Source organism: Elephantulus edwardii, unplaced genomic scaffold (genome assembly GCF_000299155.1).
Source record: "Elephantulus edwardii isolate Elephantulus edwardi_28Jun2011 unplaced genomic scaffold, EleEdw1.0 scaffold00192, whole genome shotgun sequence".
Lineage (NCBI taxonomy): Eukaryota > Metazoa > Chordata > Mammalia > Macroscelidea > Macroscelididae > Elephantulus > Elephantulus edwardii.
Window position 1 is genome coordinate 4,060,928 of NW_006399942.1, and position 27,939 is coordinate 4,088,866.

The following is a 27,939-nucleotide window of genomic DNA, read 5'->3' on the forward strand; positions in this document are numbered from 1 at the left end:
CTCATATTTTTAGGTGCTTCTGAGTATGCACAAAATGTTGACTTTTGGCTAGTGGTCTAGTGCTTAACCTTGCATGGCACTCAGGGACTTCTCCGTAAATTCAGGGGTTACGATTCCAGTACACACATTGGTGGACACAATTCAGTCATAATGGAGTAGTCATTGGTTGAGAGACTAAGCCACTTAGAGATGGCCTTATACAGAGAAAGCTGGGGAATCTTTTTTCCCCTCTGACAACCTTCCCTGGTGACCTGTTGGTTAAACACAGTTAGAAATCCAACTTCTCAAGGCCTACCATTGTTTTTATGCAATGTGTTTATGAACACCTGGACCTTTGTTTATTCTTTTTCTGATTCAACTTTAAATGTACAATTTCAATTTAACGTATACTGACTGTTGCTGTTGTGTGCTGTTAAGTTGGAACTGACTCATAGCTGATCCTCCAGCAAGTTTTCAGAGGTAGTAAATTGCATGGGAAGATTGTTCATCTTTTTCCTGTGGAAATGCTGGTAGATTCAAATCACATGCCTTTGTCTTGGCAGTCTAATTCTTTACCTCTAAGCCACCATAGCTCCTAGAGAAATAATGTACTTCTTATGTATTTTGTCCATTTTACGTCTTATGTATACACACATGTACAGATACACACCCTTAGTTTGTTTGCATATAGCCTTCAGTATGTATTACATCTCAACATCAAGAAAACAAAGGTTCTTGCCACTGGGCCAATAGACAACATCATGATAGATGGACAAAGGATTAAAGTTGTCAGTGATTTAGTCTATCTTAGATCAACAATCAGTATCATTGATACTAGCAGTCAGGAGATATTGCTTTGGGTAAGTCCATTGTCGGGGACCTCTTTGAGAAATGATGTCAGTTTGAAGACTGAGGTGAACCTGAGTCAAGCTGTCAAGCCATGGTCTCTCTCCCCCCAACCCCCCCCCCCAATTACTTGCTATACATCTGAGAGCTTGAGAGTGAAGAAGGATGACAGAAGAATTAATGCCTTTGATTTGTGGTATTGGAGAAGAACTTTCATGAACTTCCAGAGAATCAACAGATAAGTTTTGGAAAAAAGTACAGCTGGAGTGCTCCTTGGAAGCAAAGACGGCAGAACATCATCTCTCATACTTTGGGCATGTTGCAGGGACAAATCATTGCATGGACAGGGACATCCTGTAAGGAAAGGTAGAGGGTCAGCAAGAGAGAGAAAAAGCCTAATGAGTTGGACAGACACAGTGACTGCAGAAATGGGCACAAGTGTGTTAGAGATTTGGGAATGGAACAGAGTAGGACAGAGTTCAAATCTTTTGTTCATAGGATCACTATGTTTTGTACTCGACTCTATGGCACCTAATAACAAAACAACTTCATTTTGAAGGAGCTGTAGTGGCCTAATGGTGAGAATAACTGCCATCCCAAAGGCATGCAGTTCTTTTTTTTTTAAATTTATTATTAATTTCAATGAAAATTTACAGACACTTTGGATTTCCATTCATTCCCTGTGTACTTTTATCCCCTCCCAACCCTCCCCCCTAGTACACTACCCTCTTGGAAAAGTAAAAGAAAAATTCTTTCATTGTTTTACAGTCCCTTCCCCCAGGTCCACTCCATTATATAGCCTTCGCTCTGGACTCCTGTCATGACAAAAATACCTACTAATTTTCCCTCTTAAAGTTTTCTCCCTCATCTGTTTCAATGCAGTTCTAATCTACCAGCTTCTCTGAAGGAGAGGGATGGGCAAACTCTGCCTGTAAGATTTATTGCCTCTGAAAACCCGCTGGACAGTCAGCTAAGAGTCAATTCTGACTCTACAGCACATAGTAACAATATCTTAAGGATGGAAGAGAGATCATATCATTACTTAATAGCCAAGTTCTCCTAAATATCCCTGCCAGTCCCCTTCATTAAGGCCACTTCTCCCTTGAAAGACAGAGGATTAGCAAAGGAGAGAAAAACTCTCAATGATATGAACTGACCTGGTGACTTCAATGGTGGACTCCAGTATGTCAGCAATGATGGGGATGGCACAGGATAGGGCAGGTTTGAGATTGGCTGTGTATAGGGTCACTGTGAGTACTACTCAGTTTGACAGCATCTAACAACTATATGCCCAAGGTAAAGTTCACAGGTACTTCCTTCGCAGGAGAAAGATGGGCAATCTCTTCCTCTGTGATTTGAAGGAAAACCAACTGGAGCTTCAGCTGCAAGTTGATTCTGACTTGATGACACTTAACAACAATTTCCCTTCATTCCTTCTCAGATCTCTCTGACTCTAGAACTAATCACATTAACATTCGGCATCATCTCTAAGTCAGAGTTTGTACTGGATTCAGATTATAGCAGGTGGTATTCAATCAAGGTGCGATGTCTTATAATTGTTACAGTGGCTGCTATGAATGTTTATTTCTTTTGAGTGCTTTACGATGTTAGTTACTGGGGAGATCAAGTTTCAAAATTCTCATAGTGTTCTGTTCCTTTTGCTAATGACCAAAAGGCATGTATTTGTCTGGTGTATATTTTTTTCTTCCATTTAGAATAAGTGCTCTTTTACACTGTTGTTTATAATTTTCCAAGCACTCCGATCATTAGGGGAATTGACAGTATGGATTAATATTTATTAGGAACCCTCCGGGCCCTGCTGCTGTCCTTTTCTCTCTGTTGCAGCTCTCTCCATTGAGAACTGCACTGCGGGCTCACAGCCCTTCTACCCTGGTTCATTTAGGAGCAGCTGCAGTCTTTGCAAAGGGAAAACCAAATGTCCTCTGAGGCTGCAGAGGAAACAAATTCATTTTCCCCTGTAAATTAACTAGCTTCTCACTGTGGGTGTCTCTATGATCATGACTCTCTGAATAATTAACAGAGCATCATCCTTCATGAAGAGTATGTTTATAATAGATTTATTAGGTTGGGTTGTTTTTTCCCCCAAGAAGAATATAACAGCTTCTGGTTATTTGAATTTCCCTTCCCATTCACTTAGTATCTTCTTTGCTTGAGAGTTTAAATATTTAAACTGTTTACTTCCTGTCAGATTGAGATATTTTCTAATTAATTATGAAGAGGGAAGAGGTATACTTGATCTTTCACCTTTATTGTAAAAAAAAAAAAAGATAGTGAAAAAACAACTGAAAACCTTCTAACATAAAGGAAGGAGTTTTAATATGTAATCTTGAAACAATTTTTTTTCTTTTCAAAAATTTAGGTATTCAGTAGCACATCCATACACAGTTTTAAAAATTCATGAGTTTTTTTAAACATAGAAATCTCTTGCAATATGTGAATTAGGAAACTCTGATGCCTTAGGGTTAAGAGTTTTACTGCCACCCAAACGCACAAGGTTCAAAGCCACAAGCTGCTCTGAGGAAGAAAGATGGATATTCTCCTTTCGTGCAAGTCATTGCCTCTAAAACCCACTGGAGAGTCAGCCGTACTTGGTCCTAACATGATAGTACACAATAATATGAATTATCTTAGTTGGTGTTTTTCTTAGATTGTGCTAGATTCCGTTACTAGGATTCTGCAATTTAAGTCTAGAGAGCCTTGGTCTGAATGGATTATTGTTGTTATAGTCTGTTGAATTTTAAATAACTAACAGCTAACCCTTCACCAAATTTTCAGAGGCTGTAAATTATATGGGAGGACCTTTCCCATTTTCTCCCACACAAGAGCTGGTGGATTTGAATTGTTAGCATTTGGGCTGACAGTGCAACTCCTTACCAATAAGCCACCAGAGCGCTCCCTGGTCTGGGTGGATTATCACCTGCTCTAATGCCCATCCAAGCTAGGTTTAATGTCCCAGAGTTCATAGGATAGAGCAAGAATTTTTTTTTACTGTGTTTCACGCATTCTTCTGTTTGCATTATATTTCATAGTATCATTCCAATACATTGTGTTTTATAAAATTAATCGCCATTGATCCATTCCCATCATTAGTTCTCCTTTTCAGATCTCCTCTGGATCTTTCCTAATTTCTTCAGCTCCTCACTCTACCTACATAACTCTGTGCCCTCAAGATATGTGTGCAGCCCCTCTTCTCCCTCTCCTTCCATTTTTGTACTTTTGTATATACATCTTATTAGTAGTACTTCTATTTTTACAATAATTATATTATGCAGAATTTGTCCTTATAAAACTGAGTTAACTCACCCAGCATAATGCTCACCAGCCTTTCCCATGCTATGCAGTATTGTTCAAAAATCATTGCTTCTGAGTGTTGCATAAAATTCCATCATGTGAATTATTTGATGGATATTTTGGTTGTTTCTATTTTCTTGGCTATTATGAATGATGCTGCTATGAGCTTCAGTGTACAAATCTCCATTTGTGTCTTGGTTCTATTTTCTTCCGTATATATTTCTAGCAGCGGAATAGTTGGAAAAAACATTTTTCTTGTGGAAATGATGGCACTGTTAAATCTTGAATAATTAGTTAGGAATTAGGAACTATGTATTGCTAAACTGATTTATTTTTGGTATAGAGACTTACATAAAATGCTGTTATTTGTGAGTATTTAAAAGAGATAAAATTCGATAAAAATGGCAGGTACACACTTCCTAAACAGCATGCCTCTGGAAACTCTATGCACTTTGATAAATGCTGATAGTTATCGGGGCTTCGGATCTTTTGTTCATAGAGTCACTATGAGTCGTGTTCGACTCAATGGCAATCACTAACAACAACAAAAGAAAAAAGGGGTAAAGTAGTATGATCTTTTCTATTTACAAATAGATCCAGAAATGCAAGAAAATATTAAAGAGTAATCAATTCCTATATAATCAAAGTCAAACCAAAAAACTCCTTGTACAGAGGCACCAGCGTGCATCCAGTAGCTTGTATGTAGATACTCATTGCTTGACGTCTTTGGGACATTCGCTGCTTCTACTGTGTCAGCTTTTTTACTTCAAATTAAAGTCTAATTTTAGTATGGGGTAGAACCTGCATAGCCTACTAAAATAGCACCCCTACCTGTCTTCTCTAATTAGAGGATTTAGAGCTGAGTACAATGGTAGCCTGGGAAAAAAATCAATTTCCTTGACTATGAAGTTTAAACTGGATGCAATATCTTAGAAATGATCCTTTTAACAATAAACACTCTCCAGGAGTGATTTCTGCTGTAACTGAACTATACTGCACAATAAAAGGTAGGAAAGGGAAATAGGAGTAAGGATATTATATGGAACATCTCACTCTAGCTGTGATTTTTAATACAGTTAAGCAGTATGATTAGTAGAGCATTTCTCCTCATAAATTTAAGGATTGGAATTCTCTAGTCTATTATCATTTGGTTTTTTTAGCTACTTTTATATCTGTGGTATATATTTAATAATTTATAAGAATGCCATTGTCTGGGGTTTCTTCTAAATTTATTTCATTACATGTTTCCTTGTTAATTAACAAGCCCGGAAGCAAGAGTGGCATCCACTTTCAAAATGGCTTGCCTTCGGAAACTCTATGTATGAACAGTGCTCAGGCCTTTCATTCATAGGGTCGCTCGCTATGAGTCGTCTACAACTCCATGGCACCTAACAACAAAAACAACATGGTTAGTATACCAAATTATCACAATTTTGGTGACTCAAAACAATAAAAATTTCCTTTTTTGAGATATGTGAAGTTATAAATCTGAACGGTTCACTTCACTGATCTAAGATCAAGGTGTCAACAGGCCTGTATTCCTTCTGGAGATTCTAGCTGGTGGATGTTCTTAGATCATCGTGTCGGCTATGACTTACAGGGACCCTGTAAATAACAGATATAAATCTGGCCCTACCTTGTGCCATCCTCATGACCTCTGGTACACTTGAGTGTGTTGTTACAGTCACTCCATCTTGTTGAGGGTCTTTTCTCTTTGACTGTTTTTTTCTCTTTCCTGTACTAGCCCCTCTTTATAACATGCTCAGAGTCTGTGAGATGAGAGTTCACGATCTTTGCCTCTAAAGAACACCCTCGTTGCATGTCTTACAAGACAGACTTGTTTGTTCTTTTGGCAGTCCTTGGGATAGTTTGTACTCTTCTCCAATGATGCACTTCAATGGTATCAATTCTTCCGTCATATGCATATATATTATCTTATTGTGTATAACTAAAACACTGTAATTCAAGGGAATTTATTCTTCTATCATCTTCATTGTCCAACTTTCAGATGCATAGGAAGAAATTGAAAATTTTATCTTCTTGAAGGTTTTCCTCCCTTTCACTGACCCTCCATCTTTCCAGGCATGATGTCTTTTTCCGGGGACTTGCCCCTCCTAAAAGTATGTAAGAGGAAGTTTCACCATCTTTGCCTCCAAGGAGCACTCTGGTTTCACTTTATCCGAGATATATTTGTTTTTTCATGAAATAGTCAGTACTATTCTCCAGTGTCACAGTTCAAAGACATTAATTACCCTAGCATCCTTATTCAGTCTCCAACTTTCAGAAGCATACCAAGTAATTGAAAAGTCCCTGAATAGGATCAGGCACGACAGTCAGTGTTGCTCTTCAACACTTTGCAGAGATCCTTGATAGGATTTGTGTGATGCAACATGTTAAGGAGTGTTCTCTCTCCTTGCCTTTCCCAGCTTCTAGAAGCTACCGGCATACCTCTTTTATGGTCTCATTCCTCTGGCTTCAAAGTTAGCAAAAGATTATCTAGTCTTACTCATTCTGCAGCTCTTAATTTCTTATGACATTTTGATTACATTGATCCCACTTGAATAATGTAGGATAATAGCACCATTTCATAGTCTATTAGTTAATTCTTCTGAAAACTTAATGCTTATATTGTTATTTACCATTTAGTCAACAATAACCCATAGCTGGCCCTCTAGCAGGTTTTCGGAGGTGGTAAATCACAGAGGAAGAGATTGCCTTTCTCCTCTGGAGCAGCTAGTGGATTCGAACCACTTGCTTTTGAGGTAGCAGTACAGCTCCTTACTGCTAAGCCACTTGCTTCCCACACCAGCCAATTTAGATTTTAACAGGGTTGCTCTGGCTGCAGTGCTGTGAGAATACAGAGGGAGGCAAGTTTAGAAGTGGAGAGACCAAATGGAGTAGTCCATGTGATCTAAAGGAATAGTTTAGAAGAGGTAGTCAAGAGTTACTGGATTATGAATCTATTTTGAAGGTAATTTGCAGGTCTGTTAGATGCAGAGCATGAGAGAAAGTAAAATGTTGAGTGAATTGTGAAGGCTTTTGTTTTAACAATAGGGAAAAATGTAGTTGCCATTAATTAAGATGGAGATGTCTTCTGAAAGAGCAGGGTAAGCAGGTCAGGTGCAGTGAGCCTGGGGCAGGAGACCCAGCACTTAATTTTCGGCATAGTAAATTTGAGATGTTTATATGAAATCCAAGTGGAGTTTCAAGGTAGCTAGATATTTGATTCTGGAATTTAGGATACTGGACTGACTCAAGGATATAAAATATTTAATCTTCAGCGTGAAGCTGGTATTTTAAAGTAATGAAAGTGGAGGAGAGATCACATCTAGAGGTTAGAAGTGACCTAAAGTGGGTACTGGGACCTCAAAAGTTTGGGAGTGTTAAAGAGAGGCTAGCAGAGACCAAGGAGGAGTAGCAAGTGAAATAGGATGAAATTCCACCTGTATTCCATTATGTTTTCTAAATGTCAAAATATTTTTAAATGTGAATTAAACAATGGCTATATTCCACCAAGTTGGTTTGGAAAAAATAAAAATAAAAATTGCACTGGCTGCCGGGCTTTTACCATAAAATATCATGCTATCAGAGTTCATTCTGTGCATTTGCTGTTCTGAGCACACTTTCTATTTATGGATATAATATTTGGCTTATGACATATGAGATGATTGAAAATGACATTTATTTGAAAATGACATCTTTAGAGGGTGATATACTTACGTAGGATCTGTATTAAATGTGAGAGTTCAGAATAGAACAAGAAATTTGGTGGTTTCATTAAGCTACTAAAAACTAATTAGAAATTCTAATTTTAGGAGATTTGTCAACTTTATATCCTTTTTAATATCCTTGATGATGAAAATTGATTTTTCCATTGAGCATAGATTTAATTTTTCAAAAAGAAAAGTCATTATTAACTCACTGATTATTTTTTGTTATTGTTAAGTGCTACGAGGTTGCCTCCAACTCGCAGGGACCCTATGGACAACAGATCTGAACCTTGCCTGTCTTTCACCATCCTTACAGTCTCTACCATGCTCAAGCCTATTGCTGTAATCACTATGTCAGTCCATTTATTGGAGAATCTTCTTCTTTTCTGGACTTATTTTCTAAACATAATGTCCTTTTCCAAGTACTTCCCCCCAGTAACATTCAAAGTCTGTAGGATAAAGTCTCACTATCCTTGCCTTTTAGAAGCTCAGTAGTTACATTTCTTTTAAGATAGATTTGTTTATCGTTTGGGGTTTTTGTTGTTGTTTTGTTCTGTTTTGTTTTTTTGCCAATCCAAACCATATTTACTACTCTTCTCTAAGACCACAATTCAAAGTTACCAATTCTTCTTCCCTGTTCATTGTTCAACTTTCAGATGTACTGTCCTAGCTTTCAGAAACAATTTGAAAATGCAGTGGTTTAGATCAGGTGCACCTTAGTCTTTAAACAGACCTCGTTGTTCTTTAGCACTTTAAAGAGGTCCTTGACAGCAGATTTGCCCAATGCAATACATCATCGGATGTCTTGGATGCTGCTCCAAACAGTATTGATTGTGGATCCAAGAATAAAATTAAATTCTTGGCAGCTTCAATTCTTTAACTATGCTTTTGCCTGTTGGTCCAATTCTGATGATTTTTATCTTGATTTTGAGGTGTAATTCGTAATTAAAGATGAAATAGTCAAAATTAGTATGTTGAGGCAGCAGTCTAGAATGTAATGATACTGTAGATCAAAACTTTTAAATTTGTATATACATTATCATTAACATATCAGTTTTGCTGTCAGGAATTCATTGTAAAGAAGCAACCTTAAATGTCTGTAACTATTGCTTTGCAATGGTATTATTTTTTGAAGTGGAAAATTGAAAAAGTGGAAAATCTGAACAAAACGAAATGAGAAATGTGTTTTGGTATATCTGTTCCTTATAAAGCTGTGTAGTCATTAACACTATGATGGAAAATATCAAATATGATAGTTGTTTTTCTTGATGTGTGCCGCCAAGTCACTTGCGACTCATGTTGACCCTGTGTAAAACAGCCCTAAACCCTCTTCTATCCCTTACCAATCTCCTGTCTCTGACAGACCTATCCCCATTACCCCAGTGTTGGAATCAATCCATCTCATCGAGAGGCTTTCTCTCCTGCGCTGTCCCTCCACCCTCCCAAGCATGACATCCCTCTCCAAGGACTGGTCCCTCCTTGCAGCATGTTCTGAGTATGTCAGACAAAGCTTCAGAATGCTTGCCTCCAAGGAGCAGCCCAGTTTCACCCTCTCCAGGACAAACCTGTTTGTTCTCCTAGCAGTCCATGGTATATTCAATACTGTTCTCCAGCACCAAAGCTCAAAGGCATCAACTCTCCTGTCATTCCTGGTCATTGTCCAGCTCTCTGAAGCATAGCAAAGACCATGGCCTGTATCAAGTACACCGTAGTCTCCAGACTGACATAGTTGTTCCTCAGTACTTTGGAGAGGTCTCTGACAGCAGACTTTCACAATGAAATTCATCTTTTAATTTCTGTTATGATGCTGCCAACTGGCCCAGTGGTAAGAATCTTTGTTTACTTGGCCTTGAGCTTCAATCCACATTGAAGACTACAGTCCTTGACCTTCTGCAGCAAACACTTCAGGTCCTCCTCAGTTTCAGCAAGCAGGGTTGTGTCATCTGCATAATACAGATTGTTGATGAGTCTACCTCCAATCCTGATGCCACACTTCTCATAGAGCCTTGCCTTCCGGATAATCTGTTCTGCATACAGAATGAAAAGATACCGAGATAGGAAACATCCTTGACACACACCCTTCCCAATTTTGAACCATGCAAAAAAAACCATGCAAGTGTTTCCTTGCTCTATTCTGACGACTGCCTCCTGGTCCAAGTGTAAGTTTCACATAAGTACAATCAAGTGTCCTGGGATTCCCATTCTTTTCAATGTCAGCCACAGTTTGTTGTGATCCAGACAGTCAAATGCCTTTAAAACAGTGTATATAAATGATCTTATCTTGCAAAAAAATGTATATAAATTCATATAACCAAGCATATTTATAAGAGGATAGGTTTTCAAGCTTTAAAATGTGATTCCAGCTTATTAAATTAGGACACTTATTTTTCCTAAATTATTCTTCAATAAACATGTTAATTTTGACATAAAATAAGACAAATAATTTACAAAAAAACACTTAATCATGGATTCTTCAGAAATATATCTAGTTGTTATTGTAGACAGTCTTTGTTCGACAAAGATATTACAAGGGAATTTTTAAATTTTTAGGATAAAATACTGAAATAAATGAAGGTTCACAAGGAGAGTTTTTTGAAGGACATCCTGATTTGGATTTTTTTTGGGGGGGTGGATGGATGGGTTTTTGAGTTTTTTAAGCAGTGCATAATTTTTATAGTGAAATGCATATTTATAATTATACAGTTAAATTATGTTTTATAATCTAATTAACATCACATAAAAGTAAAATATGCCAGTGGTAGCAGCACTTCGGAAATCAAACAGTATATTGCTTTGGGTAATCTGTTAAAAAGACCTCTTTAACGTGCAAAAACACAGCTGCCCCTTTGAGGACAAAGGTGCATTTGATCCAAGCCGTAGTATTTTTTTTAGTTACCATATACATATGCATTCAAAGTTGAATACTAAGGAATACCAGAGAAGAATTGATGCATTTCAGTTACGATATGGCAAAAAATATTGAATATATTATGAACTGCTAGAAAAATGAACAAATCTGCTAGGGGAGAAATAAGAATGTTCCTAAGAAATGAGGATGGCAGGAGTTCCTTCCACTTGCTTTGGATATATTTTCAAGAGAGTCCAGTCTTTGAAGAGAGCAGCATACTTTGGTAAAGTTTTTTTAAAAAGTAAAAAATCAGTAAGAAAGAAAGATTTTCAACAAGCTAGATTGGCACAGTGGCTAAGAGTGATACCTTCATCTCAACAACTAATAGAGTATATTAGAGACTTACTTCCCAGTCAGTTCAGCCACATTCATGGCTTCTAAATGACTATGCCAAATATCTTATGTGGTTTTTCAATGTGTGGAAGCCTAGAAATGCCTATTCACCTATAAAACAAATACTTTCTCCCAGTTACCCTTCTAAACTGAACAAGTCTGTCCCCTGTCGGAGCCAAAGGTATAATAAGCCCCATGAGAATTTCTCCAAAGGAATTATAGATTGGATTCGTTGCCTCCTTCTTCATTCCTCCTTTCTCTTTTTTTTTACTTGAGTTTTTAATGAAAGTTTATAGAGAACCTAGATTTCTATTCATTCATTGTTGCACATTTTTCTCCCTACTCACCAAAAGAAGCAACAAAATTCTCTTCAGTAATTATATTTGTCTTACTTTTTTACAACAGAACATACCTCAGTTCAAGAATTTCTAAATGTACAGTTTCGTGACAATGATTACACAGTCGTTATTTTCTTTTATTCCAAGATTTTGTACCCAATTAACATAATCCAGTTACCTGCTAAGTTTACTTTCTATCTTTCCAGTTGCTGTTGTTAATTTTATTTCACATATATAGAGTTTCAGAAGAGTACAATCTCATGGTAGATATTTTTACTAGATAAACAACTCTGGTGGCCTAGTGGCAAGAAACTGTGCTGCAATCTCAAAAGCATGGGGTTCAAGGCCACTACCTGCTCCATGGGCAGTCTCCTCCCGTGTGATTAACTGCCTCTGAAAACCCACTGGAGGGTCAGCTATGGGTCATTTCTGACTCTACAGTACACAACAACACCAACAAACAACCTTAAGATTCAATGTTTTATTTATAAGCAACCCCACCTTTGAACAAGACCTTCAGCTAATGTGAATTGGTTGTGTCATGGCTAATAAGGTGAAATAGGCCCAAACCTTAAATTTTACAATTATTGGCAGAAAATGGAAAGCTACACACACTCAGTGCTCTTGGCCATCATATTAGAATTTTGACTCAAAATCTATTTTATGTTTACAAACTATGAGCCAAACAATACTTGAACAAATCCTTTCGCACTATTCTCTTCACTTGTTGCTCATATACCTTTTAAATCATTGAGTAAGCTTTGATCCTCTTCTTGCACTAATATGAGTAAATAAATACTATATACACCTGTTGCAAATTACACATACTTAACATGTTGCTGCACACTTTTAAATTGACTACCATGCTTAGAAACACATTTTCCCCCCTATGTATTAGCATCATTTGTGGCAACGTGTTAAATATACAAGAATTCATCCTGTTAACATAAGAACTACCTGTAGTCTTTAATCCCTTTTGAAGAAATTCTAGAATACCTGAATCATCAACAAGTTGGATATTTTGGGGAGAAGATTGGGATGATAAATAAAAGCAAACTTCTTTCTTGCTTTTGCAATGACCTCTGATCTTTCAGTGATTTGACACTTTATGAATCACAGTGGTGTTAGTGTGCACCTGGCTAACAGCCCATTTTCTTCCTAAAATTATGCTTCATCTTATCATCTTTTCCCAAAGCATGCTGAACATCCCTTGTTAACACTATTATAAATAGATCTTAAGAAATTAGAATTTACTCCAGAATTGACCTCTGAAAAGTATCACTTTTCTGCAGAGTTTCCAGATAAAAACAACCAAAATCTTTTCTGAATGGCAGTCTGGTATTATTAATGGATCTTATTTCCTGTTTCTTGGAGTTGATGATTCCTTTCCAAGATGTCCTGAGAGTAGATCATTTAGTTAATCCATTCGTCTCTCCTAACCAAAGCGGTTTCATGGAACTTGAAATAATAATTGTTAATTCATAATGTTGTTGTGTGACACTGAGTCATAACCTACCCGTAGCTGATATCCTGCATGTTTTTAAAGACCATAAATCATACAAGAGGAGATTGCCCATCTTCTCCCCCTGAGAAGCTGGTAGATTCAAACCCCATGCATTGGGATTGTAGCACAGCTTCTTACCACTAGGCCGTATACTAGAAGACCTTATTCTATTTCAAACATTACTTTAAGCACTTTCAGGACTTAATTAATATTTATACCCAGATTATGAAGTAGGAGGGTTATACTGATCATACTTTCCAGATGGGGTAAGTTAAGAGCAGACACAGGTACACATACAATAAATGATTGAGCTGATGTTCCAAACCCCAGATGATCTAACTATAGACAATATATTTCTAGACTACAGATTGTATTTTCACCTAAGTAATTCTGTCATCTATTTATGCTTTAAATTATTATATGTAATTTTTGTTAACCTGCATATTAAAGGTCCCTTAAAATGAGTTGATTCTAACTTGACCCCACACAACAATAACAACAAAAGTGTAGTTTGGCATGCTGCTCTTCTTTCTTTATTTAAGAAAGTAAAACTAGAAAACATTACCTTTCCTTGAGAGAAAAGAATTCCTGGCCAAAGGATCATTTGTCATCTATCTCTTAATTAGTACTCAAACCACGTAATGCTACCTAGCAATCACAATTGGGTAGTACAGCCTTTTAGCATATCTACAGAGCAAGAAAACACTGCATATATTAAATTTGGGAAGGTGTGTGTGTCAGGGATGTGTTCTATCTCCATGCCTTTTCAATCTATATGCAGAACAGATTATCCGGGAGGCTGGATTCTGTGAGAAGTGTGGCATCAGTATTGGAGGTAGACTCCAACATCAACAATCTGCGTTATGCAAATGACACAACCCTGCTTGCTGAAACTGAGTAGGACCTGAAGTGCTTGCCGCCTTCAATAGGGATTGAAGCTCAACATCAAAAAAACTAAGATCCCACCACTGGTCCAATTGGCAGATCTTGATAGATGTTGAAGAGATTATTGACAGCTTCAGGTTGCTTGTTGACAGCTTCAGTTTGTTTGGCTCTCCAAACAACATTCTTGGTACCAGCAGCCAGGAAATTGTGAAAGTCTGTTGTCAGAGATCTCTCTCCAAAGTACTGAGGAGCAACAGTGTCAGTCTGGATACTAAGGTCTTCCTGATACAGGCTGTGGTCTTTGCCATTACTAATTATACCTCAGAGAGCTGAACAATGACTAGGGATGATAGAAGGAGAGTTGATGCCTTTGAGCTGTGATTCTGGAGAAGAGTATTGAATATACCATGGACGGCTAGGAGAACAAACAAGTTTGTTCTGGAGAGGGTGAAGCCTGGATCCTTGGAGGCAAGGATCCTGAAGCTTCATCTGACATACTTCAGACATACTGCAAGGTGGTATCAGTCCTTGGAGGGGATGTCATGCTTGGGAGGGTAGAGGGACAGCACAGAAGAGGAAGACCTTTGATGAGTTGAATTGATTAAGTTACTGGGATAATGGGGATAGGGTGTTGGAGACAATAAGATTTGCAAAAGCTGGAACAGGGTTTAGGGCTGTTGTGCATAGAGTTGCTGTGAGTCACAGGCAACTCGATGGCACATAGCAACAACATTGCTTTTGTCTTTTTTTCTTGCTTCAGTGTCCCTATAATACCTTACTGCAATTGTCTCACTGCTCTTTCAGAAGACATTCTGTCTTGAGTACTTTGCAACCATTCAGTCTATCACTGATCTTTTTTCCTCTATCTAGCAGTATTGGGGAAACATACTACTCACTGTGAGTTGGCTATTGAGAACTGAATCAACTCTCATTTTTCTTTATGGTTAGCCTTCTCTGTGTATGATTTGATGGTGAGATTCAGGGTTTAGGCCCCTTTTATCTCCTGTTGTATCTCTGGCAACAAATTACTCTGCATTGAGTAAATTCTTGTCAAATGACCAGATGGTGTATTATGATGTATACTCGCTCATTAGAAGTCTTGGTGTCCATTCTTCATTAAGATTCTTTGATTTTGTCAAAATCATTTGAGTCTCAAGCAATTGAATGGTCCATTACTGTTCTTTACAATATAAATTAGAACCATTTTAGAAAAGGTCCAGGTTTAACTTCTCTATGCTATAAAACTTAGGTCTTACCATGACCAAGGAACTCTTAAATGAACACCCTTAATAGAGAACAATAGAGATTATGAGGATGGCATAGGATGGGACAAAGTATATAGGATCACCATGAGTCAGAATAAACTCAAAAATACAACGGCAATGGTGTACAAAGGACACTCTCAGCATTATCCCAGAATTAAAAAGATTGTGACAAAGTTAATGTTGGTATCACATTTTCTCTCACTCAATGCTTTTTCTCCAGGCTTTGATAGTCACCTCTTTCTCAGTGGATGGTAGGAACATAACTGTATTTCTAGTTAAGATTCTTGATACTTCCAGGTTACCTTAAGGAACTTATATTGCTGTAAATTTTTCACAAATGATAGGCATAATTCTGCCTTCATGAAGATTTTCACCATATGTGTTATATTTTGTACCCAAAGGGTGTATAATTTTTTAGGGATGTAGTTTGTTTGATTTGCTTCAACCTGTACACACCTACATATCATATCTAATTCTCTGGTATCGGTTCTTTCTGTACAAGTGATAAAGTGATAAGAAAACAAAATAAAAATATAGGACCTTAACAGTGTGACAACTCTTTCTATTTGTTGATTCAACTGTTACCGTGAACTGTTAGAAAATGGAGAATTTTTCATTCAGTTCAGAGACAGGTCTATGTTGTTGTTGTTGTTGCTGCTAGGTGTCATCAAGTTGAGTATGACTGATAGAGACCTTATGAACAAAAGATCTGAAACCTGTTCTGTCTTGCACCATCATCATACTTCCTGACACACAGGAGCCCATTGAGGCAGTCACTGCATCAGTCCACCTGGTTGAGGGTCTTCCTCTCTTTCAGTGACCCTTCACCTTTCCTACCATCATTTCCTTCTCCAAGTAATAACCCCTCCTATCAACATGCCCAAAATATGTGATGTGAAGCCTCCTCATTCTTGCCTCCAAAGAGCACTCTGGCTTTACCCCTCCACGACATACCTGTTTGTTCTCTTGGCCATCCATGAGATGTTCAGGGCTCTTCTCTAACACCACACCTCAAAGGCATCAGTCCTTCTTGTTCTGTCCTCCTTGTTCATTGCCCAGATCTCAGATGCATAGCAAGTTATCAGAAAGACTGTGGCCTGAATCAGACGCACATTAGTCCTCAAACTGACATCATTACTCCTCAGTTAATTTGGAGAGGTCCTTAACTGCAGATTTTCCCAATGCAATGCATTCCTTTATTTTTTGAACACTGATACCAAGTGTGTTAATTGTGCATCCATAATTATATATGTAGTATATATGTACGTATGTATATATATATATATATGTGTGTGTGTGTGTGTGTATATATATGTCTGTGTGTATGTGTGTGTATATAAATAATCTCACCAATGCTAAAATGTCTTTCTTTCTGATTTTTTCTCCAGGCCAGAAAACTTATCAGTGACTTTGCCATTATCTTGTCCATTCTCATCTTTTGTATAATAGATGCCCTGGTAGGTGTGGATACTCCAAAATTAATTGTGCCAAATGAACTAAAGGTAAGTGAAAGACAGTCTTTTTGTCTTGCCCAGAAATTTTTGGCTTTTTTATCTCCCACTCTGGTTTATTCAGACTTTCCCCAAGTTAATTTGTACATTTTCCTCCCAATGCTGTCCCTTCCTACACCCAAATATACAGCTAGTCTATTCACCAAAATTAAGTATCAGGTTAGGATTAAAGGCAATATTCACATTATACTGATTTTTATTTGAGAAAATATGACATTATAAAATTCTGACTTATATTTATAGGGTATTTTACATTTCCTAAATTATAATATAACTTTGATCCACATAACACTCAGGAATATTCTATATAATTATGATCATCTGACTTTATGTACCTAATATTGAAGCTTATAGAAGTTAAGTGAAATGTTGAAGATTTGAGATGTAATGAATGTTAGAGTCTAAAGTTAAAGCCTGAACTTTAAAACATCTTTTATCAGTATATATTTCAAATTACCTGCCATACTTTTTTATAACACACACATAAACACACATTTATATATAATGTGTATTTTAATTACTACACATATGCAACTATTTAGCCTGTTGGTATTTGTAGGAAGTATGGGTAAAAATATTTCCTAAATAACTCAACTTAATTTCTATTGTGAATCATAACAAATTCTGCTTAATTTTGAGAAGAATGAGAATTCCAGAACACTTAATTGTGCTTTTGTGAAATCTATACTTGGACCAGGAGGCTGTCATCAAAGCAAAACAGGGAAATATTGCATGGTTCAAAATCAGGAAAGGTGTATACCGAGGATACATCCCATCTAAATACTTTTTCAATCTATATGCAGAACAGATCATTCAGGAGGCTGGACTTTATTAACAGGAATGTGGCATCAGGATGGGAGGAAGATTTATTAACAGCCTGCGTTATGCAAATGACACAACCTTGGTTGCTAAAACTGAGGAGGACCGGAGACATTTGCTGCAAAAGGTCAAGGACTGTGAGCTTCAGTATAGATTGAAGCTCAACATCAAGAAAAGAAAAGATTCTCACCACGGGCCAATTGGTAGCATCATGATCTACAGAGAAGAGATTGAGATTGTTAACAGCTTCAGTTTGCTTGGTTCCAGTATCAATATTCTTGGTACCAGCATCCAGGAAAGAAAAGATGAATTTCATTAGGAAAATCTGCTGTCAGGAACCTCTCCAGAGTACTGAAGAGCAACAGTGTCAGTCTAGGGGCTAAGGTGCACCTGATCATGTAATGGTCTTTGCAATAATTTGCTCTTCTTCAGAGTACTGAGCAATGCCTATGGAGGATGACTATGGAGAAGAATCGATGCCTTTGAGTTGGCATGCAGGAGAAGAGTATTAATCATACCATCGACTGCTAAGAGAACAAACAGGTCTGTCCTGGAGAGGGTGAAACCAGTTTGTGCTTTGGAGGCAAGGATTCTGAAGGTCCGTGTGGTCCTTGGAGTAGAACATCATGCTTGGAAGGGTGGACAGTGAAAGAGAAAAGACCCTCATGAATTGGATTGATTCAGTGACTGATGTAATAGTGTGGTGGTAAATGTGTCAGAGATGATGAAATTGGCTCAAAATAGAGCAGAGTTCAGAACTTTTGCACATAGGGTCTCTAGGAGTTGCAAGTGACTGTATGCCCCATAACAACAATTTCCAGTATAAGATTCTATTCAGATATCACCCTGATGCTTGCTTTACACTCTATAAGCTTTGTGTGTATACATGTGTGTGTGTGTGTTGTGTGTGTGTGTGTGTGTGTGTGTGTGTGTATGGAGTTTACACATATATACATATTTGGATGCAGGAGTAGCATCCACTTCATAAACAACATTCCTCTAGAAACTCTGTGAACTTCGATAAATGATGATATATATAAATGATAGTTATAGAAAGGCTTCAGGCCCTTTGTTCATAGGCTTTCTATGAGTTGTGCTCAACTCAATGACAGGCAACAATGACAACAACACACACACATATACACACAAACATGCACAGCTTATAGAGGCCATGGGCTTTGCACTTGCTTGCTGTGCATCGGAAAATTGAACAGTGACTAGGGATGATAGAAGGAAAATTGATGCCTTTGAGCTGTGGTGTTGAAAAAGTGTATTGAATATACCGTGGACTGCTAGAAAAAACAAGTTTGTCCTGGAGAGCGTGAAGCCAGGCTTCTCCTTCAAGACAAGGATTCTGTAGCTTCATCTGACATACTTTGGACATTGTGCAAGGAGGGTTCAGACCTAGGAAAGGGACGTCATGCTTGGGAGGGTGGAGCGACAGTGCAGGAGAGGAAAACTCTCGAAGAGATGGATTGATTCTGTCACCGGGGTAATGGGGATAAGTGTGTCAGAGATGGTGAGATTGGCTGAGATAGGGCAGGGTTTGGGGCTGTTATAGATAGGGTCGCTATGAGTTGCAGGCGACTTGATGGAAGCAACAACTATATACACAACCACAACATATATATAAACACACACACACACACACAGACACACACATATAAACATTATATATACACACACTCCCACAAAATTAATTCTACTGTAGCTATAAAAATAAGTTTCTGTTACTTTAATTCATTTAACATTTATTCCATATCAGCTTTAGAGTTAAGCTCAATATAGAGTTTTTAAATGTGTCAATGGCCACAATAAAATTCTTTTTTCTTTACCCTCAAAGCCTAGAAAAGATAGTAAGAATTTACAGAGTAGTTAGCTTGTCGTTCATTCATTCTTGCACGTTTTACCCCCTCACTCTCCTTTCCTTTTGATTTAAAAAAAAAGTAGTAAAAATGTGATAGAGTCTGTGGTGGAATTGTGAGCAGATTTTAGCAGATGAATTATACTAAGTGAAGAATTTCTTGATAGCATATGTGAGAATACAAATCATGAATATTAGTTTATATGAATTTTTTTAAGTTGGGAAAGATAGAAAAGTAATTCCTCTGTAGTGAAGCTGTGTGATCTTCTGATAGAGAACAGATTGAGAATAGGAAGTTTCTATATTTGTGAATTTTCTGTGCTGTTTTTGAACATTATCTCAATCATTTCTCATATGTTGAATAATACACAAGATTGTTTAAGTAAATTTAACCATGCCTTTAAAAATTATATATATAATAATTCATATATGATACTATATTTTAGCAGTAGTAGAAACAATTTCCACTTCATTGTGGAAACTCATGAACAAAATTCATGGTGGCTTTGTAATTTATTACTGTACCATTTATTGAAAATTCCATTTCTGTGTTTATTTCTACTTCCTCTTAAACCTACATCACTTTCATCTGAGATGTGGTTTGTTGTTTTGTGGGTTTTTTTTTAGTTACCACAAATGAACAAAATTACTTTTCTCTTCTGTCATCTCATATTAGTTCTCTTCTTCCTTTAAAATATTTTCCCAGAGTAATTTCTTTTGTGAAACTTGGATAAATATTTTTCTTTTGTTAGCTTGTAGCAAAGATTTATCTATCTATCTATCTATCTATCTATCTATCTATTTATTGCTTTTCAATGTATTGATTTTCTAGATGGAAAAAAAAGCATATTATGCCCATTGATTCCCCCCCTATATATAGTATGTATTAACTGAATACTGTACTGATATTCTCTTGTCTTCTTAAAGCCAACAAGTCCAAACCGAGGTTGGTTTGTTCCACCGTTTGGAGGAAACCCCTGGTGGGTATACCTTGCAGCTGCTATCCCTGCCTTGTTGGTCACCATTCTGATTTTCATGGACCAGCAGATTACAGCTGTGATTGTAAACAGGAAAGAACATAAACTCAAGGTTAGTGTTCATGAAATTGGTTGGGTTTGTATTCTGCTTTGCTTTCAGAAGCTTAAAATACTGATTAAAAAAACCACAGTGGGAATGAAGGATAGTATGAAACACAATGTATATGAACTTTTTATGCAAACCAGTAGAAAATAAATATTAACTAAGAAAAAACAATGTGATTTTATTGAGAAGTGTACCATATCTAATACATGTTATGTTTTGTCAGAGCCATGACTTCAAAATACTACTCTGGGCAGACTTCTATAAAGCTAAAAAAATAATGTCAAATCCTATTTTCTCAGTTACTGGAGAGATACAGATTTTGCCAATAAACCACTGTCTCTGCATCTAAATTTTAATGTGATTACTGTCATTAATGAAGATAGTGACAAATATTTAATTAATATTTTAAGGACTTAAGGAATCTGGTAAATTGACTTATATTAATTTTTAAAGATTATTCAAATAATTAATGGTAAAAATTGTTGATAAGTGTTTAAATATTTTTCCTTCACATATTTGCCTCACTGCATTATTGGTCACAATCTATGAAGGAAATAAATGTTTTTTTTTAAATGTTAGGTATTTTAAAATTAGTTATTAATTTTCATAATGACTCTAAAGTAATAGTAGTCATATATATGTATATTCCAAGAAAACTTCCTTACCTTAAGTAATCTTTCTCTGACTCTAGTGATTTTTGCTCATAGTAGCCTTCGAAAATTTCATTTGGGGATTCAAAAATTAATAAAATGAATAATGAGTGCTATGAAGTCCATGCAGAGAGTTAATGTGCTTAGTTACTAACCAAAAAAGGTAGTAGTTTGACTCCACATAGTGGTGCCTGAGAAGAATGGGTTGGTGATCCACTCCTGAAAAAGTCATCTGTTTAAAAACCAGACGGAGCACAGTTCTCCCCTGACACATATGAAGTTGCCATGAGTCGGCCAGCTTGAGGCAACTCGTTAATAAAATCTGTCACTTAGTGAATAAGCCAAACCAATTCTAGGCCCTTTTAATTATGCATTAACTCTTTCACTCATAACTGTCATAAAAGGGAAGTTTGAAAGTATATTAGAATCTTGTAATAACATTTAGCATGTCAGAATTAGCGGATAGAGAAATCCAGGACATCGAAGGAGTTTTATGACTATTGGAATCACTGAGCAAAGGAGTAAGAAAGAAAGAAGACTCTTATCAACTTCAAGAAAGACTTGAAGAAAAGCTAATCATAGTGAGAAAGGGGTACATACCATAATAAGCAGGAACAAAGGTTGAGAAAATGAAGAGCTTTAGACAAAAGAGAAAATCCAATGTTGTAAAGGAGAGAAGTTGAGAGTGATGGATTGATCCAAAGTATGTCCCTGCTTACTGAAATATATTGGAATTCCAATTCATAGAAACTTGAAATTTCATGTATTATTAGTCCATGTTAAAAAAGTATTCATTATAAATCAGTGTTGAAATAAGTAGACGTAATAGGGTGGAGAGGAAATTTATGGAACTGTGAGATAATTATAAAGGAGGGAAGATCTCTGTCCTGGGGGTCAGCATGTAGTAGGGATTATGAAGATGGAATTATGGCAGACAACAAATAATTGGACTTCAATAAAAGACAGGTTTTGCATCATAAAAGAACAGTGCATACTCCACATGAACGTAGTGGGAAGTTAGAAAAAGAAGTAGACTCTCACTGAGAACATCTGCAGGGAATCACCAGCACCAAAGTAAAGCACTGGTTTTCAGTTATGATCAAAAAAAAGGTTGAGAATTCAGATAGAAGCCTATGCTGACAATTTCCTGCCCTCTTCCTTCTCCTTCATAAATAGATGCTTTGAGACGTCTGTCTTCACTCTAGGCTTGTTTTTTAACAAGGTAGCATTTGTTCCTTATTTTCAAATACAAACTTCAACACCATTTTCTGCTGATCAGGATTTTGTGCCTATATGCTATTTGTTAGGAAAATCATCTTGATCAAATTAGCAAGTCACTCTGAGCATATTTTTAGCAAGTGAGTTTCAAAAGTAGTTCCAAAATTATGAATTTAACAAAATATATAGAATATTTTCATACCTTAAAAATCCAGTACTTGGCTGTTATAGAGGAACAGCAATGAATGACATCTCTTCTTTATGCCATTGATTATTAATTTGTGTGTTTGTGTGTATTATGAAAAACATCATTTAAAATTTTATAATAAGTAAAATGTTAGGAATTGACATGCTATTCTGTAGAAACTGATAAATATATAGATAGAGATATGGGTATAGATATAATGTTGTTGAACAGTGAGTCTCACCACTGAGCCAATTGGCAGCATCATGATAGACAGTGACGAGACTGAGATTGTTGACAGCTTCAGCTTGCTTGGCTCCATAATCAACACTCTTGGTACCAGCAGCTTGGAAATTAAAAGATGAATTGCATTGGGAAAATAATACTGTCAGGGTTTTTTCCAGAGTCCTGAAGACCAGCAATGTCAGTCTAGAGAATAAGGTATTCCTGATCCAGGCCATTGTCCTCACAGTTTTGTTTTGGTTTTTTGGTGGTTTTTTTCCCCCAATTAATTGCCATGCATCAGATATCTAGACAAAGACTAAGGATGATAGAGGAAGACCTGATGCCTTTGAGTTGTGTAGAAGAGTATTGAATATACCATCAACTGCAATGAGGACAAATGGGTTTTTCCTGGAGAGAGTGAAACTAGGGTGCTCCCGGAAGGCAAGATTTTGTAGCTCTGTCTGATGGACTTTGGGCATGTTGTGAGTAGGGACTGGTCCTTGGAAAGGGACATCATGTTTGAGGGTGTGGAGGGACAACAAAGGAGAGTAAACCCTGGATGAGATGGATTGATTTGGTGACTGGGATAGTGGGGACAGGTGTGTCAGAGACAATGAAGTTGGCTCAAGATAGATCAGCGTTCAGAGCTGTTGTGCATAGGGTTGCTATGAGTCCCAAGTGACTCGACAGCACATAACAGCCTTCTTATTGTGTACTGTAGAGTTGGAACTGACTCAAAGCTGACCCTCCGGTGGATTTACAGAGGCTGTTAATCGCACAGGAGGAGATTGCCCAACCTTTGCTGCCAAGAAGCTGGTGACCTCAAACCACAAGCTTTTGGGATTGCTGTGCAGCTTCTTGCCACTAGGTCACCAGAGCTCCTATATATGTATCATATATACTGCACATATTTACTTAACCTTTTTTTAGTTAGGAAGATTACTGTAGAAGTTCTGGAGCTCTGGTGGATTAGCGGTTAGGAATTGTGCTCCCAGTGCAAAGCTGTGATTTAAATCCACCAGCTGCTCCCCAGGAGGAAGATGGGCAGTCTCTTCCTGTGTAGTTTACTGCCTCTGAAAACCCACTGGAAGGTTAGCTATAGGTTGGTTCCAGCTCAATTTAATGCAACAACTATAGATGTGAATATATTTTAATGACAAGAGATTAACAGATAGTAATAGTTTGGTTAATAATTTTAACTTTGTAAAACATATTACAAAATTACATATTAAAAATCAGGTGAAAATTTTATCTTTAAAAGAGTACATGAGAGGGAAATAAAAGTCATCATGTATCAGCATAGATATATGGCTGTAGGGTGACATTCTTTTCTTTGTTGTTATTGTTACTATGTGCTGTGAGTCACCTGCGACCAATAGCAAACCTGTGTACTGCAGGTCTAAATCCTGCCCTGTCCTGAGCCAGTCTCACTAATTCTGACACACCAACCACATTTCCCAGTTACTGTATCAATCCATCTCATCTGGGGTCTCTCTCTCTGTGCTGTCTTTCCACCCTTACAAACATGATGTCCTTCTCCAAGAACCAGTCTCTCCTGGACACATGCCCAAAGTATATGGGACGGAGCTTCAAAATTGTTTTCATACCATTGGTCTATTTGTTCCAGTTTTTCATTACTGAGAATTTTTGATCTGTTGTTCACATAAATTTTAACACCAATATAGAGAGTTGTGCCTGCATACATACACATAAAACTCCTGTGGGAATTTTACTTGCAACTGCACTGAACACTCACATCAATTAAGAGAATTGTTCACATTTTTTTCCTATAATGTGTCTAACACCTTATTTCAGACTTAAAATTGTTTGTGTTTAAACTTTTATATATGTTCTCTTAGATGTATTCTATATACATACATAAGTATGTGTAGGCACATACACACACACTGTCATTGTTGTTGTTAGATGCCATCAAGTCACTAAACAATTGTAAGAACATCAGTTCTGAACCCTGTACTATCCTTTGTCATATTCATCATCTCTGACACACTGGAGCCCATGGCTGCTGTCACCATGTCAGCCCGTCTTGTTGAGGGTCTCCGTTTCCTTTGCTGACCCACTGCATTTCCTGGGATGATATCCCTTTACAGGGAATAGCCTCTCTTGGCCCACAGTGTGTGAGATTAAGCTTCACTATCCTTGCCTCCAAAGTATTACTTGCTTCCAGTTAGGATGGATCTGACATCAGCAATTATATCCCTGGTGGCCTGGCTTTTTGAAAATCCAACTTGATCTTCTGGCAGTTCTCTATCAATGTACTGTCACAGCCAGTATGACTTTAACTTTCTTCTTTACCATTGGCTCTTGTTCATATGGCACTTCTCGAAATGCATATGTCTGTATATTAGTATTTCAAATGGTGGTTTTGTTTTCTATTTCATTGTCTTACTGGCATGACAGAAACTAAGTTGATTATTGTGTTTTGGGTTTTGGATCTTTTTTCTGGAATATTCTTACTAAAATTCTAGTTGATTCTAGTAGTTTTCCTTGGATTTTATTTAGTGTTTTCAATAAATAAATTTATAGGGATCGTTTTACTTAAGTCCTTTCAATATTTATGTCTTATTTTTCCTTTTGTGTCAACTAGAAATTCCAATACAATTTTGAATAGAAATGGTGACATTTTGTGTTTTTTTAACCATTTGAAATAAAATTCAAAAGGATCTTGCATGCAGAATTTTTTAGGAATTAAATTGAGATTAAATTTATTCACATTTTTCTAAGAAATGTTTCTGTTTAACCTGTTGGTGTCAAAAGTTGCATTAGCACATTTTCTGATGTTAAAACTAACCTTGTAACTTAGAATGTAGTTTTGGAGGGTGGTTTGTTTGTTTGTTTGTTTGTTTGTTTAATACATGATTTCATTTGATTTACTAGTGCATTTTGAGAATTTCTTGGGTGTTTTTTTTCTGTGACATAGATCTTGTCTGATTTTGGTTTCAAAAATATACCATAATAATGAAGTAAGTTAAGGAGTCCTCCTACTTTATCCCGTAAATCACATTCCAAAATAAATGTATTATTCTCTGTGTTACATGTTAATATACCAGTTATTCTTTTTTTAATAGTCTGACATGGACTCAGTGTCTTTTAGTGTAACTTTGAAAATCTATGGTCAATATTATTTTTTTAAATTTACTTAATTGTTGAAAATATATAGAGAAAAATGTAGGTTTAATCTTTTCAGCATGTACAATCTGTTGTTGTTATGTGCCATTGTGTTGGATTTGGCTCATAGAAAAACTTCCAGTGGGTTTTTGGAGGCACTAAATTGCATGGCAAGAGATTATTCATCTTTCTTCTGCAGGGTTGCTGGTAAATTTGACCCGCATGCCTTTAGCGTGGTGATGCAATTCTTTACCACCTGGCCACTAGAATCCCCTATCATGTATAATTTAGTGACACTTAAGTACATTCTTTACATTGTACAGCCATTCTTAAGTTCCTTCTCTGAGTAGTTTTTCCCAATTAACCAAAGTTTACTGTACCCTGAGTTTCCTGTCCAGAGAGCTCTGATGGCTTGATGGTAAGGAGTTGTGTTGTCATCTCAAAGGAACAGTGTTCAAATCCACTAGATACTTTGCAGGAAAAAGATGGACAGGCTTCTGTGCAATTTAATGCCTCTAAAAACCAGCTAGATGATCAGCTGTGAGTTGATTCTGACTCCAAAGTAGACAACAACAATGTTCCTACCCGGAGCGTCCCTTAGTGGCAGGGATGGCAAAGCTTCATCTCACATACTTTGAGTGTGTTGTTAGGACCGGTTATTACTTGGAAGAGGCCATCTTGCTTTGAAAGGTGGAGAATGAATGAGAGAAAGGAAGCCCCTCAGTTATGTGAATTGATATAGTGGCTGTGGCGTTGGCTCTAGTATGTCAGAGATGTTAAGGATGGTGCAGGATAGGACAGGATTCAGAGGGTGGCTTTGAGTCATCCTTAACAGCACCTCTTAACAAAAACAAGGATTCTGTCTAATCTTTTCAGTCACTGTTGCCAATTTAATGCCCTTTAAATATCCTAAAAGAATATAATGTTATTGTTCTGTTACTTGTTAAGCTTTTCTGGTTTTTGGTCTTAAGAAGACTACTTAGGATATTTTTCATTTCAGGATTTAAAGATTACTCCAAGTAAATAATTTCTTAGTATTTTAAGGTGATATTTTCTTCACTGTTAACCACCTCTTTGCCCTTCCCTCCTGCCATTGTTAACAAACTCATAAGCTTTGTTCTCTGTATTTTTGCCTTTTCTTGTCACCATGTAAAATTCCAAAGATTTCAAAGAAAATTTCTAAATATAATAGTTGTTATTGGATACTGTTGAGTCAAACCAACCCATAGGTGACCCTGCAGTCTCGTCCCATGTGATTTACTGCGTCTGAAAACCGGCTAGCGGGACAGCTATTAATTGGTCCCAGCTCCACAGCATACAATACCAGCAGTGTGAAGGAAGTTAGGAAGACAGTTCTGTTTACAAGATCATCTAAGAGAATAGAGTATAAGAGAATCAATAAGAGATTCAATCTAATAAAGTACCTAATCAAAGGAATCAATCTAACCAGAGATATAGAAGCCTGATGACAGTTGTTGTTGTTGTTATGTGCCGTCTAGTCGCCTGCGACTCATAGCGACCCTATGTACAACAGCCCTAAACTCCACTCTGTCCTGTGCCAATCGCACTGTCTCTGACACTCCCATCGCAGTTATCCCAGTCACTGAATCTATCCACCTCATAGAGGGCCTTCCTCTCCTGCGCCGTCCCTCCACCCTCCCAAGCATGATGTCCCTCTCTAAGGACCGATCTCTCCTCACAACATGTCCAAAGTATGTTAGATAGAGCCTCAGAATCCTTGCCTCCAAGACGCTGTTTGTTTTCCTAGCAGTCCATGGTATTTGCAATACTCTTCTCCAGCACCACAGCTCAAAGGCATCAATTCTCCTTCTATCCTCCTTGGTCATTGTCCAACTCTCTGAAGCATAACAAGTGATTGCGAAGACCATGGCCTGTATCAGACGCACCTTAGTCTCCAAAGAGATACATACCATTGCTCTTCAGCACTTTGGAGAGGTCCCTAACAGCAGACTTTCCCATTGCAATGTGCCTTTTAATTTCCTGGCTGCTGGTGCCAAGACTGTTGACTATGGAGCCAAGCAAACTAAAGCTGTGTACAATCTCAATCTCTTCACCATCCATCCTGATGCTGCCAATAACAGTCCTCTGATTTGTGCTTTAAAAGCTGTGAAACACTCATATCTACTTTGTAAATTATTTGTAAATAATACTCTGC

At 37.2% G+C, this 27,939-nt stretch overlaps 1 protein-coding gene across 2 annotated transcripts in view; it reads left to right on the top strand.

Moving 5' to 3' along the window:
* The window catches only part of SLC4A4 (solute carrier family 4 (sodium bicarbonate cotransporter), member 4), a 497,732-nt gene that overhangs the window by 403,101 nt on the left and 66,692 nt on the right, over positions 1–27,939 (top strand). For both annotated transcript variants that reach the window (XM_006896827.1, XM_006896828.1), the window contains exons 16-17: positions 16,469–16,582; positions 20,202–20,363. In XM_006896827.1, the coding sequence (XP_006896889.1) occupies positions 16,469–16,582; positions 20,202–20,363 (276 nt within the window). The remainder of the gene's footprint in view (positions 1–16,468; positions 16,583–20,201; positions 20,364–27,939) is intronic.